Source organism: Acomys russatus, chromosome 7 (genome assembly GCF_903995435.1).
Source record: "Acomys russatus chromosome 7, mAcoRus1.1, whole genome shotgun sequence".
In the NCBI taxonomy this organism is placed as follows: domain Eukaryota; kingdom Metazoa; phylum Chordata; class Mammalia; order Rodentia; family Muridae; genus Acomys; species Acomys russatus.
In genome coordinates, this window is record NC_067143.1 from 37444688 (window position 1) to 37457711 (window position 13024).

Genomic DNA, 13024 nt, shown 5'->3' on the forward strand with positions numbered 1-13024 from the left:
TAGACATGTATAAATCAAAGTGAATATATATGCACGTTTCTTTGGATATTTCCAGATTGCCATCAAACTATCTAAACAATATGAGTTCTCTCCATTTTCATTGATATTAGATAGGTTTTTAATCTTCAATTTTTTAATCAATGTGATAGTTGTTTTCTATAACATTTTATATGCTTTTTTGATCCTTGTATCCTTTTTTTCTAAATTTATCTTCCATCTTTTTCATTTCACTCACCTTCACCCTTGACCAAAGCACCAGCACTTCTTCTCTTACCTGGTCTAGCAGCAGTCTAGTTCATTCTTCCTCCCTCCCTCCCTCCCTCTTTCCCTCCCTCCCTCCCTCCTCCCCCCTCTCTCCCTCCATCCTCCCTTATTCCAGTCCAGTCTCCATTCAAACTACATCAATTACTACTGTAATACTGTAATTCAGGCTTTACTTGCTCCCAGGGAGAAGACCACCAAAACTTTTAATGTAGGGCTACCCACTTATACCCTTCTCTTTCTTCACTGCCTTTTCCTCCCCTCCCCTCTCCTCTCCCCTCCCCTCCTCTTCTTTCTTTTCTTCTCTTCTCTCCTCCTCTTCCCTCCCCTCCTCCTCACCCCCTTCTCTCTCAATTATATATATTTTCCTTATAGCCCTTGGATAGACCTTAAAGTTTCAGTCAGAGCAGAAAAAACAAGAGGCAGAAAATTTAAAAGAAGGAAAAGGAGGCATCATATGATCTATCAGGAGGTTCTGAATTTGATCAAATAGAATCTTAAACAAAGGACATGCAAGGGAAACGGGGGAGAGTGGATTTGATTTGAACAGTAAACAAAAATTTCCCAGAGCTGTGCTTATGTGTGAGGTGTCAAGTGCCTTCCGCTTGCTTTATATGGCTTTTCTATGCTAAAGTGGCTGGCCTGCGCCATAGCTTGTTATCCCTCGGGTTATGGTGTTAGTTTGTGTCTGGTGGCTTATGAATAGGGGACTAAGGTGGTTAGTGGCGGGAGCTGCCCAGGGGAGTTTCCCTTAAGTTTTATAACCTTGTTTCCCCTACATGTACCTGCTGGATTGGTATACTTGCTATCTGTGGCTTTAGGGAAGGTGTGTTTTAGTAGGCACAAAAGGTGGCCTGAGATATAATTTTCAAAATGCTTAGAGAGGAGCAGTAGGCTGGGTCAGAAGCACCCCCAGAAGTCATAGCAAGGCCTCAGTAGATGTGAAACAGTGTTTTATACAGAGTCACACTGGGGGCTGGGTTAAGGGAGTCAGTGGTGGGTGAGCTTGTTGGTGCCTTCTGTAGCCCCCAAGAAGGCTTAGGCTGTGTGGCCTCTGATGAGTGGCATTGTGGAAGGCCTGGGAACTGTAAGAGCCAAAGTAGCCCAGACTCATCTAGAAGAATCATGGGGACGTATAGGATCTGAGGAAATGCTGAGGACACACAAAGGTCCTCAACGTGATGATTTCCAACCTTGTTCAGGAGTCAGAATTTCCTTGGAATTTTTTTCAGGAGATTTTCTGGCAGCTCACATCTTTGTCAAGCTGTCTGTATCTATTCTTGACAAAGAGCCAGGCTTGGGCCCCTTTGACAGCCCTTAGAATTGATAGCTCCATCTGACTGGTTGAACAGGTATTATTTGAGTCAGGGACAGAGTGAGGAATGTGGCAAGCTGGTAGGATAGTCGCTTCATGGTTCTTACTGCATCATAGATTTGTACTGACAGCATTTATATTGTTATTGTCTATACAGTCTCCATCTGATTTGGATGTCCCCATGCCAAGTCGTTTTTGTCCCTGCTCTCAAAATGGGTGTCCCAAGCGGAACCAACTTTGGTCTTTGTGTTTCAGCCTCCAAGAGTTCCTGGGCATTGGCCTCCACATTAGCAAACAGCTCCCTGGGCCTCTCATCCTTTGTATTTAAGAAGGGCTTGCCTTTAACCAAGAATAAACACCTGGATTACTTATATCTCCTTAGGCTAGAAACAACAAAAGCCAACTTGGAAAGGTTTCTGCAAAGAGGACGAAGCCTTTTAATAAGACAAGATCACCTAACACTTGTGAACATCCATTTACTACCCTCTTAAATCTATTCTTTGAATGTTTGTTCAATTGTGGTTTTTTGTTTTGTTTTGTCTTGTAGGTATCTGATCTCTGCAGTGCGGGAGGCCAGGGAGTATTCAGTCTTCTCTGTTGGTCAAAGTGACTCAATTTTGGGGCATTAAGATTTATACCCACACACACAAAAAAAATAAAATAAAATAAAAAAATAAAAAGATTTATACCCACTGGGGAAAACAAACTGAACAGAACAATCCTCTTTGGCCCCTCTTCCCTAAACCTTAGAACCAATTTAGCAGGACCCTATTGTTTCCTAGTTAAACCCTTTGATGGTGTCTCCGCCTACTGGCGAATCCAAGTCTTGCTTTCTACTTTGTGTAGCACTCCTTCACAAATCAGGGTTTCACAAGTTTTTTTCCATTTTCTTACACTTCCAATTTGTAGAAACTATAATTTAGTTACAGTAATGACCAGTGAGTCCAGTGGGGCTCCCTATAGATCCAGAAGGGCTGTGACTGGAGAAGGGAAGTCATTGGCTTTGTCTTTCTTCTCTCATCTCTGCAGAGTTTTGTGTTTGATTTTATTATTGGCTTTTTCTAAACAGCCTTCAACCTCTCTGGTCTATATGGTAGACACTATTATCCCAAGCTTCATGTCTTGTTCCACATCTTCCAGATTTCAAAGAGAAAGAATCACCTCATGCTAGGACACCCTGCCAGGCATCTTTGGGGATGCAGATGGGCTCCTACCTTGCAAATGTACCTTCTGTGGTTGTTCCGCTCAGATGCTGTCCTCTGAGGTCATTATCTTTCCAATCATCAGCAACCACTGAGTTTCTTTTCTGATTTAGGCCCCACTTTCTGAATAAATTTGGTCTCTGTACTCACTGGTGACAAACCTGCACGTGGCCTAAATGTGAACGTGAGCGTGCCCTGTTGGCAGACAAGCTTGCAGACATACACATTCCTGCTCTTAGCTGGGTGTTTTGGGGCTTATCAACAGCAACGTAAGCCTTCTTAGCAATTTGGAAGTGGCTTATCATGGTATAATGCTCTTCCTTGCCTGAGCTGATCTGCTCCAGATTGCTAGGGCGGTCCATTCTTGGGGTACACATTGAATTGATGTCAGAAGTCCCTGGGAACATGCAGCTTGTTGGCCATGCCTTTTTTTTGCCAGATCATGTTTCAGGGAAGAATGCTCAGCTTCAGGTACTGGGTAATGGTGTCACTATTGCTCTAAAATGTATGGCAAGGGACTCTCTCCTCCTCTTTTCTCCTTTTCCTCCTCTTTCTCCTCCTCCTCCCTCGTGTGTGTGTGTGTGAGTGTGTGTGTGTGTGAGTGTGTGTGTGTGTAGCAGAATTATAGGCCTGTTCCTGCATGCCCAGCTGCCCAGCTCAGGTCTAGGTTTTAGATAGAACCCTCTAAGATGTAGAGACCTTGCGCTCACCGTCAGTGGGGCAGCAAAGCCTTTCCTGGTGGTGAGGGCTCCTTTGTAGTAATTTCACAGTCCATTGGTTTTCCTTGCATACACTTGAGTGTGAGCACTCACCACTGGCTTCTCCCAGGTCTCTGCTCTCTTCCTGTCTTAACCCGGGCAGCCAGCACTGTTGCTTCTCCTTGTATACTTTTCAGCTTCGTTTCGGAACTTCATTGGGTGCATTTCCCTCATTTCTTCTTCATACCTATGTGTTTAACACATGAAGCCTTAAAAAATGCTTAATGTCTTTTTTTTCTGGTAGTTCTTCCTCTCTTCCTTTAATCAAACATCTTTGCCAATTTCCAGAGCCTTCCTAGCATATCTAGTGATAATGTGGGTGAACTATAGGGTCACTCCAAATATCTGGGGATTGGTCTGTACTGCCATGGACAGTACAAAGCAGTTTTCTGAGGAAGCCTCTGGCACACAGGATTCATAGTAAGAGAAAGGGCTTGATTGAGGCTAGCAAAAAAAGAGGCATCTTCTCCCATTATATATATATATATATATATATATATATATATATATATATTTTTTTTTTTTTTTTTTCTCATTTCAGGCCTGCCTTTAGGAGGAACTGCACCTCAGGCCCATGTGAGACATGTTGGCATGTGGGCCCCTGGAAGCCCTGTACAGCAGTCTGCGGCAGGGGCTTCCAGTCTCGCAAAGTTGACTGCATCCACACAGGGAGCTGCAAACCAGTGGCTGACAGATACTGTGTGCAGATGAAACCAACTTCCTGGAGGCATTGTCTTGGGCCTTCCTGTGATAGTACGTACCCCTCTCAGGTATCACCTGCTCCCCGGAAGCCTTGTCAAAAGTGGGACACTAATGTGCCTGCCTCATTCATGTCACATCTGAGGGGTGGGGGTGCAGGCAGCAACACTGATTCTCAAAGCAGTGGCAGCCACTCCACACACATTTCCTTTACAGTCTCCTCGGCTAAGACTGAGCCAATGGGCTTATATAGGTAAGCAAATGTCCTAAAATTATGTAGTGAATATAATTACATGTTACTCTTCTAGGGGACAAGTCTGAGGCTTTCATAAGTTTTCCAAAGGGCCTGTGACCCTGCAAAAAGTAACCTCTGCCCTCAGCCCTGAGAGAAGTGGCATGCATGGGTCAGATGACCTGTGAGAATCTCAGGGTTCCTCATGAAGCCAATTGAGCATGTAGAGAAGGGAGCCCACTGCGTTTCTGACATGAGTGCAAATCAGTAGCCCCAGGCACGCCTCGGTTCTTACTCATTTTCTAATGAACCACATGCTATGGATTCTTTTCTTTTTTGCAGGAACCTGCACAGACACAACTCACTACTGTATGTTCGTAAAGCACCTTAACCTGTGCTCTCTGGCCCTCTACAAACAAAGGTGCTGCCAGTCATGCCAAGAAGGATAAAGCTTTGGCAAGGTTGTCATCCTGCGCTGCTGTGGTGAGAAATGAAAACTGTAGAGGCTCTTCCCCCCCAGACCCCTGGTTCAAAGCCACATACTTCCTGAAGTCTCTAGAGTCTACGTCAAGCAGGGGGTGATGCAGAAACAGTGCCTGTTACAATTTTGTAACATTACCTTTTCCAGTGGTTGGTTTTAAATTCCTGATGTATTCTAGGATGAACATAAATGCATCAGCAGCCATACCTTTGGTGTTGGGACCTCACCATGAGCACATTATCACCTACTGTGATTTGTAGACCTTTGCAACAAGTGGTCCATCCTGAAGACTCTGTAACTGAGGATGTCTCTCAAGTTGTAGAGTTTTGACACATTTATGCAATCTTTACATCTTAAAGCTCTGGTCAGTAACTGTTCAGATGTTGGTATCAATAGAATTTTTATAGATCCTTGTGTTTATTATGTGGAGGCAATCTCCCTGGACAACTTTATAATACCAACGGAGCCAAGGATTCACCACAAATGGCATCTTGTCTTCCCTCTTAAAGCATCTATGGAAGAAAACACAGTAAACATGCTGCCATTTTCATAACTGCAGAAATTTGTGACCCAATGAGGTATCTGAAAATCAAAAAAGAGGAAAAGCTGACTTTTTTCTACTGATTTGATTTGAAGTATATTCAAAAGCTTTCTCTTAAGAGCTGTGAATGAAACTTTTTCTAAGCATATTCTCTTGCACACAAAGATCAAAGCCTTATTAGATGTAATTTATGCATACAATAATATTCCTGAGGATTTTTATTCTGGAAAGTTTATAAGAAAGTAACATAAATAAGATACATGATAGTTGAAAGAATTGTTTATGGTATATGACTATCTTAATTTCAACTGATTTTGTCAATAAAAATAAAGTCAATTAAGATCAGGGTGGAAATGACCATTGGGGTTAGGAGCTAGAGCTGGGATTTGGGTTGTGTGTTGGGGAAGAAGGGCTGAACTCATCTTGGACTAGCACTGGGACTCAGTTAGGTGAAAAAGGAAGTTGCATTATGGTTAAAACCAGGGCCAAGTCTAAGGTTAGGGCCAGTTTACGATGGGGTTGGTCTCTCAGGCCAGTGTTGGTGTTTGTGACATTGCAGTAAATTTTGCTGCTGAGGAAGGTTCAGGCTAGAATTCAATTTTAACTCCTCCAACTGATTCAGCTATGGGGACCTTTCCATGATGTTTTACCAGTTATGGCTTTAGATGCTACCCAACCCCAAGTCAGTGGTACCGCTTCTTTACTCGGTATCTGGGTTGCTTGCACAAACAGTGCCCAGTCTCCTGGCATGCAACCTTTCCTGAGGCAGGTTGTGTTGGACCTACCTCCTGATCAACATGTGAACAACACATTGTGGCTTTGTATTTGTCTCTAGAGGAGCTTACTGAGCCTCTCTGCCATCTTCTGAGCACAGGTCTCTCTCCCGTTCCAACGTCGGCCTCAGCAACACTGGGATGAACGCTACTGTAGGTAGAGGGTTTGGTGGTCTGGGACAGACAGGGGAAAGGAAAGAGCACACCAGTCCTTGAGTTGTTAGCCATCAATCACACTTGATTGTTGAACTTATTAAGTTAAAAAAAAGATCCCTTGTAAAATACTCTGTATATATTTATTATATGACTTGAAGGTGCAATATTTTATTTTGTACAGTTTGTAATAAAGACATGGGACATATATTTTTCATACTAACAAAAATTACTTATTAAACTGCTTTACCTTTGTATTTAAGGTTAAGAGAACCAAATTTTCAGTTGCTAATGTACTTTCATCTTGTTAACATTCAAATGGCATTCCTGTGTACTGTATTTCACTACTGTTTTTTTTTAAACACAAGAGATGTTTCCCTTTGATGATCCTTAATTCAAAAATAAATTCACTTTTAGTTCCCAATGGCATCCTTAGTGGCTTCTCTGTGTTGTGCTTTTGTTAGAAGCTGGACTGTCCCCTTGCCTGTCCCTTGTTAGTCCAATAGCTCCCTTAGTGAGGTTGATATCCCAGATAGTCCTCTGTATGCATTATAAGAGTGAGTGATCACAGAAATTCACTGATTCCACATCTCAGTCCTTTATGTCTTTGTGAATCATCCTTTTAAAAATGGCAATAGCAAAATCAGTAGAAGCTTGGGATGGATAACAGGTGTAGAAGTAGGTGCTACATCCATAGAGAGCAGGGTATACCAAGTCCCCTTTATAATTTTGAAAGACTTGTTTTAGGCTCACAATAATTTGAGCAGAAAGTACAATTTCAGTACATGCCTTGTCTCAAAACATTGCAAACCTCCTCCTCTGCTAGCAATGTCCCCTCTACATTTTTGTATTTGCTGTAACTCCTGGGTCTATTGGATACATCATAATTGGGTTTGTATTTGGTGCTGCACATTTTATGGGTCTTGGAGAATGTAGAACATGTGTCAAATTTCTTATCCTGAGATATCCACCCTCTCTAACTCTTTATCTCTTCTCCACCTTAATTTTGTGAAAGATGCCTGCTCTGTGTGTGTCTAGCTTTGTTTCTTGCATGTTTATGCCCAGGCATTCTTTCCCAAATACTACTTCTGATCATTTTCAAAGAGCACTTGTTTTTATTTGTGTGGGCCTATGCCCAAGTCCTGTATTCCATGGATCTATTGTCTGTTCTTTTATCAATGCAACACTGTTTGGTTGTTGTCATTTTGGTAAGGCTTTAGGTTGGTTACCGTCAGTCCACCAACTTTGTTCTTCTTCCTCAGTGCTGTTTTGACCGTTAAGGGTTTTTGGCTTCTCCATAGTAATATTTAAATCATTTTTTTTGGTGTCCATTGTAGGAGTTCTCCGCAAACACCACAGCCAGCAGTGTTCATCCAATCCGTGTGAGGCAAGAAGGAAGTCTAGTTCAACACAACTCAGTGGCAGGTGTTAGTTCAAACTTAAAGAGTCTGACTTTAGATCATTTATCTCAGGCATATTTAAGCACATTACAATTTGGGAAAAAAAATCCCTGGTGGTAATTGACTCAAAAACCATTGTACAACAAAGCTTAAGACACAACTACATCGAGACTCTTTATAAAATACTTGTAACCTCTTCCATAAAGAGGAGTTCTATAGATTGAGTGCACATGACATGTTAAAGGACTGGGGAAGAATCTGGTGGGGTCCCAGAAATACAGACAGTGCAAAGGTCACCAGGCTATAAATCACATCTACTCCCATTTGTAAAGTACATGAGACAGTTCCCATAAAGATGGGTCTATAGATTGACTCAGAAAGCAGGCTCAAAATAAGCAATGCTCAAGATAAAGGGTCTGGGGAGGAGAAACTATAGATTGACTGAAATAAACATAAGAGTCTTGGGGAGCCAGGTGTGGCCTGGCCATACAGATAGCATAGGGGTCCAGGGTATTAACCACGTCCTCTCCCAGAGACAGCCCTGCGTGTTTAACATTCCTGGTTTCCCTAATGTTTATCCGTGAGCATCTGGACTTAGTATCTCCTACAATCCATAAAATAACTCACTAAGGTTTTGATGGAGATTATATTTAAACTACAGCTTAAGTTGAAAATTGTCATTTTGATAATATCGGGCCCTCCAGTTAGTTAATAAAGAATATCTATCTCAACTTAAATGTTGTTTTATCAGAGATTTATAGGCTTTCTCACATAGATATTGAATACATTTTGTTCAATTTATATTTCATAATTTTGAATTATTATAATGTAAATACTGTTTTTTAATTAATTTATTCAGATTACATCTCAGTTGTTATCCCATGACTTGTTTCCTCCTGTTCCTCCCTCCCTCCCTCTTTCACTCTATTCCCATCTCCTAGGTCTGTGACATAAAGGGTCCTCCTCCTTCACCATATGGTCACAGCCTATCAAGTCTCATCTTGGTAGCCTGCTTATCCTTTCTCTGAGTGCCACCAGGCCTCCCCACCATGGGGAAGTGGTCAAATATGGGGCACCAGAGTTTGTGTCAGAGTCAGTCCCTGCTCTCTACACAACTGTGGAGAATGTTCTGTCCATTGGCTAGATCTAAGTAGGGGTTCAAACTTTACTGCATGTATCATCCTTGGTTGGTGCAATAGTTTGAGCAGACCACCCTGGGCCCAGATCTGCCCATTATGCTCCTCTTCTTGTAGGTTTCTAGGACCCTCTGGATCCCTCTATTTCCCCATTCTCCCATACTTCTTGTGAAAGGACTGCAGGTTTTGTCCCAGGTGAAAGCAATTTTGGCGGGCTTTGCCCCAGGCTTTGCCCCTTGGAAACACCATGGATACCCCACTGAAACTGACATTGGGATTGACTGAGAGGAGCCATCCTGGGTCTGGAATTCAGGAAACAGAGGAGGGGAGCACAACTCCAGCTGGGCTATTGTGTTTCTAATCAAACATAGATGGGAGGAGGGATCCTGAGAGAAAAGCCCAGCCATTGCTCCCCTAAAGAGAGAAAGAAGCAGGCAGAGAGGAGAGGAGAAGGCTGCAGGTTCGGACCACGGACCAGGAGGGAGCAGATTGGGGAGAGGATTAGCATGCGGGATTGAAGACACCTAGGGATCCAATCCGTGGAACTGATACCGGAAGGTTTACTCTTGTTTCCCTTTAAAGTTTTTTCCCTCCTGTATAGGATAGTTGGGTTGTATAATAAAGTTTAATTGTTAAGAAACAGAGCCAACAACTTCTCTCACCTAGAGTCCCAATAGAAGTCCTCGCATCTATCCCAATCTCCTGGTAAGTGAAGACTTTCATGGGACATCCCTTTTGGGCTAGTGTCCAATTATAAGTGAGTATATACCATGTGAGTCTTTCTGGGTGTGAGTTAACTCACTCCATATGATCATTTCTAGTTCCATCCATTTGTCTGCAAATTTCAGGATTTCCTTGTTTTTAATAGCTGAGTAGTGTTCCATAGTGTAAATGTACCACAGTTTCTTTATCCATTCTTCGACTGAGGGACATGTAGGTTGTTTTCAGGTTCTAGCTATTATGAATAAGGCTGCTATGAACATGGTTGAGCATATGTCCTTGTTGTGTGGTGGAGCATCTTCTGGGTATATCCCAAGGAGTGAAATAGGTGGGTCTTGAGGTAGCCCTATTCCCAGTTTTCTGAGAAAGCACCAGATTGATTTCCAAAGTGGTGTACAAGTTTGCACTCCCACCAGCAATGAAGGAGTGTTCCCCTTTCTCCACATCCTTGCCAGCATGTGCTGTCACTTGAGTTTTTTATCTTAGCTATTCTGATGGGTAATACTGTTGTTTTAAAAGTTCAAATTGCACCTGCTTCTTGTTGGCATGTAGGAAATAAACACTCCCCTTCCAAAGAAGTACTGGGGGTTGAACTCAGAGCCAGGCAAGTGCTCTACTGCAAAAATTCCATTCATAACCCAGTGAATGGCTTTTGTATATCATATAGACAACATTATAATTACTTATTCTTTCTAGAAATTGTTGTTTAGTTTGGGGGAATTGTTAGACATAAATTATTGTCATGAGTGAACAAAGTTTTATCACTTCCAATCCTGTGTACTTCCAGCCACTTTTTGTGCTTTGCTGCATCAACCTAGACCTCTAGTCTGTTAGAAATGGGTGTGGAGAGGGATTCTTGCCTTGATCCTAGTCCAGTGGGAATGCTCCAAGTTTTTCATCACTAGGTTCTTGTGTATAGTCTATGCAGCTGAAGAATTTTTCCTCTACTGTTAATTACTTAAAGTCTTATAATAACTGTTGAATTGGATAAATGCTTTCTCAGAATATGTTGTCTGATCAGGTGATTGTTTTAGTCTTTTTTTTTTTGCCACAGAAATGAACTTTATATTTTATTTAAATCTGTTTTTATGTATTAAATAAAATTGACAAAAGGAAGAGTGGACAAAACTCTGAGGATCTACACAGCAAGGAGAGCAGTGGGAAGCCCAGCACACCCTTTTCTGACAGCAGCCTGGGAACTCTTAGGTTTGCAACATCTCAAACAGGTACTAAAAAATTGTGTGTGGGTCTCTCTCTCTCTCTCTCTCTCTCTCTCTCTCTCTCTCTCTCTCTCTCTCTCTCTCTCTCTCTTATGGAGAGCAAGCCAGTAGGCAGTATTCTTCCACAGTCTCTGCTTTTATTCCTTCCTTAAGTTTCCTGCCTTGAATTTCTGTAAACTTCCCTTCATGATGAACTATAAGCTGTAACATGAAATAAACCCCCTTCTCCTCAATTTTCTTTTGGACAACAGAAGACAAACTAGAACATAAATTGGTATTCAAACCATATGGTATTGATGTGACAGACCCGGCTACGTGTTTGAGCTCTGGGATAGAAAAGCCACTGAGTAGTTTAAAGCTTAATGAGCTAGTCTGTGGGAGATTGAGCAGGTGATGAGTCCTGGCTTGTGACGTTTCAGAGGGAAGTAAAGAAACTCAGGACTATTGGCATAATATATTTGAATTACAGGTCTGTAGCTTCTGGGTCAGGTAAACTAAGATTCAGTTTTGATTAATAAGAGACCAGCATCACTGAGGTGAAATCTTCAAATTGTTCTCTTAGAGTCAGCACAAGAAGCTGTGGTCCACAGATATCCAAGGCTGCATCTCAAGCTGGCAGCTCAACTTGGTAAGAATGTTCCCATGTTGTGTTATTTGGGTTACATAGAAGCTGCAAGACTGTAGGGGTCATGGAGAACAGCCTATGCCCTGTGAAAGCCCAGAACACATTGGCCAAGTTGCAGTCTCCTGAGTAGTGGAAGCTCCAGAATTAAATGATTCCAGGAGAAAGGTTAAGGCTTAGCATCATGAGGCAGGCTTGGAGTCCTTGAACAGAGGCCAGGAGGCCACTAGTGAAAGTGAAAGCCCAGCATATTGGAGATGAAGAACCCAGGTATAATCAAGGATATAAGTAAGTGTGGGGTGGAGCTGGCGTGATCCAATGAGACAAGCTGGGTGTGGTACAGATGATAGAGATGGAGAGGTTTGGCGCTCAAAAGGTCATGAGTGAGTCCAAGACACTGGGCACAGAGCTATTTATACTGATAGATGTTGATTCTGCTTTCAGTGTAACTGTGCGTCTTGGAATAAAAAGTCTATGACTTTTGTTTTACAGGAGCCCACAGTTGAGAGATTTTGGATTTTTAAAGAGATGCCGCATATTTTAAAGAGACTGTTTGAATTTTTAAAGACTGTGAGATGTTTAAATTTGTACTATGCTTTATATGTGATATGAACACAAGATCTTGGGAATAAACAAGAAGGGATAAGTTATGGTTTAATAGTCATGCATTTATGTGTCAAATTGACAAGGGTTCAATTTCACTGTTTAGTTTTTTTTTAATCCTATATATTGTATTTTGATCATATTCTTTCCCTGTCCCCAATCCCTCTTCAATCCTCCCCACCTCACTATTCCCTCAACTTTATGTTCATGTTCTCCCTTCCCCCTTCTCTCTCTCTCTCAAAAAAAAAAAAAAAAGTAGGAAAACCAACAACAACAACAAAATCAAAACAGATAAGCAAAAAAGAAAAAGAAAGGAAGAAAACCAATAAGACAAAAATTTTGTGGTTAGATTTTTTTAAAATCAGCTTAACACAAACTAGAGTCATGGAGGAAGAGGGACTCTCAGTGGGGGAAATCCCTGTATCAGACTGGCCTGTAGGCACATCTGTGATTATTATCTTGATTAATGATTCTTCCTATTTATCTTTCAAAATTCAGCTCAGCCAATGTTCCTTAAGAGAGATGTTCCTGAACTTTCAGCTGAGTGTCTTATGCTGTGCTCTGTTCCAATCTCAAGTTTCACACCTATTATGTAAGGTTACAGTGAGACAGACAATATGCCATGTATTCTCAGCCTAAGGAAGGCTGCTTCAGAAAATGCCAGTAAATGTCTTAAGGGTGACCTCTGTTCAGAGAACAGACCAATCCCATCAAATTACAGGGGGATTTGAATATTGAACATTGAAACATGAGCCACGATGATGAGAATGGTATAGTATTACCCAACTTAAAAATTTGATTTTTATAATAGTATTTTCATTTTAAAATAGTGGGTATCTAATTATTAATAGGTGGATCTAGATAGGAATTTTTTAGAAGTTCTATCTCAAATAAGATGATACAGAAAT

The 13024-nt window shown here is 41.6% G+C and overlaps 1 protein-coding gene across 1 annotated transcript in view; it reads left to right on the forward strand.

The window, feature by feature from the left end:
* Positions 1-5472, forward strand: part of Adamtsl3 (ADAMTS like 3) — a 271037-nt gene extending 265565 nt beyond the window's left edge. The window contains 2 exon segments of the mRNA XM_051149310.1: positions 4078-4289; positions 4810-5472. Coding sequence (XP_051005267.1) covers positions 4078-4289; positions 4810-4916 — 319 coding nt within the window. The 3' untranslated portion in view covers positions 4917-5472.
* Positions 5473-13024: the final 7552 nt, after the last annotated feature.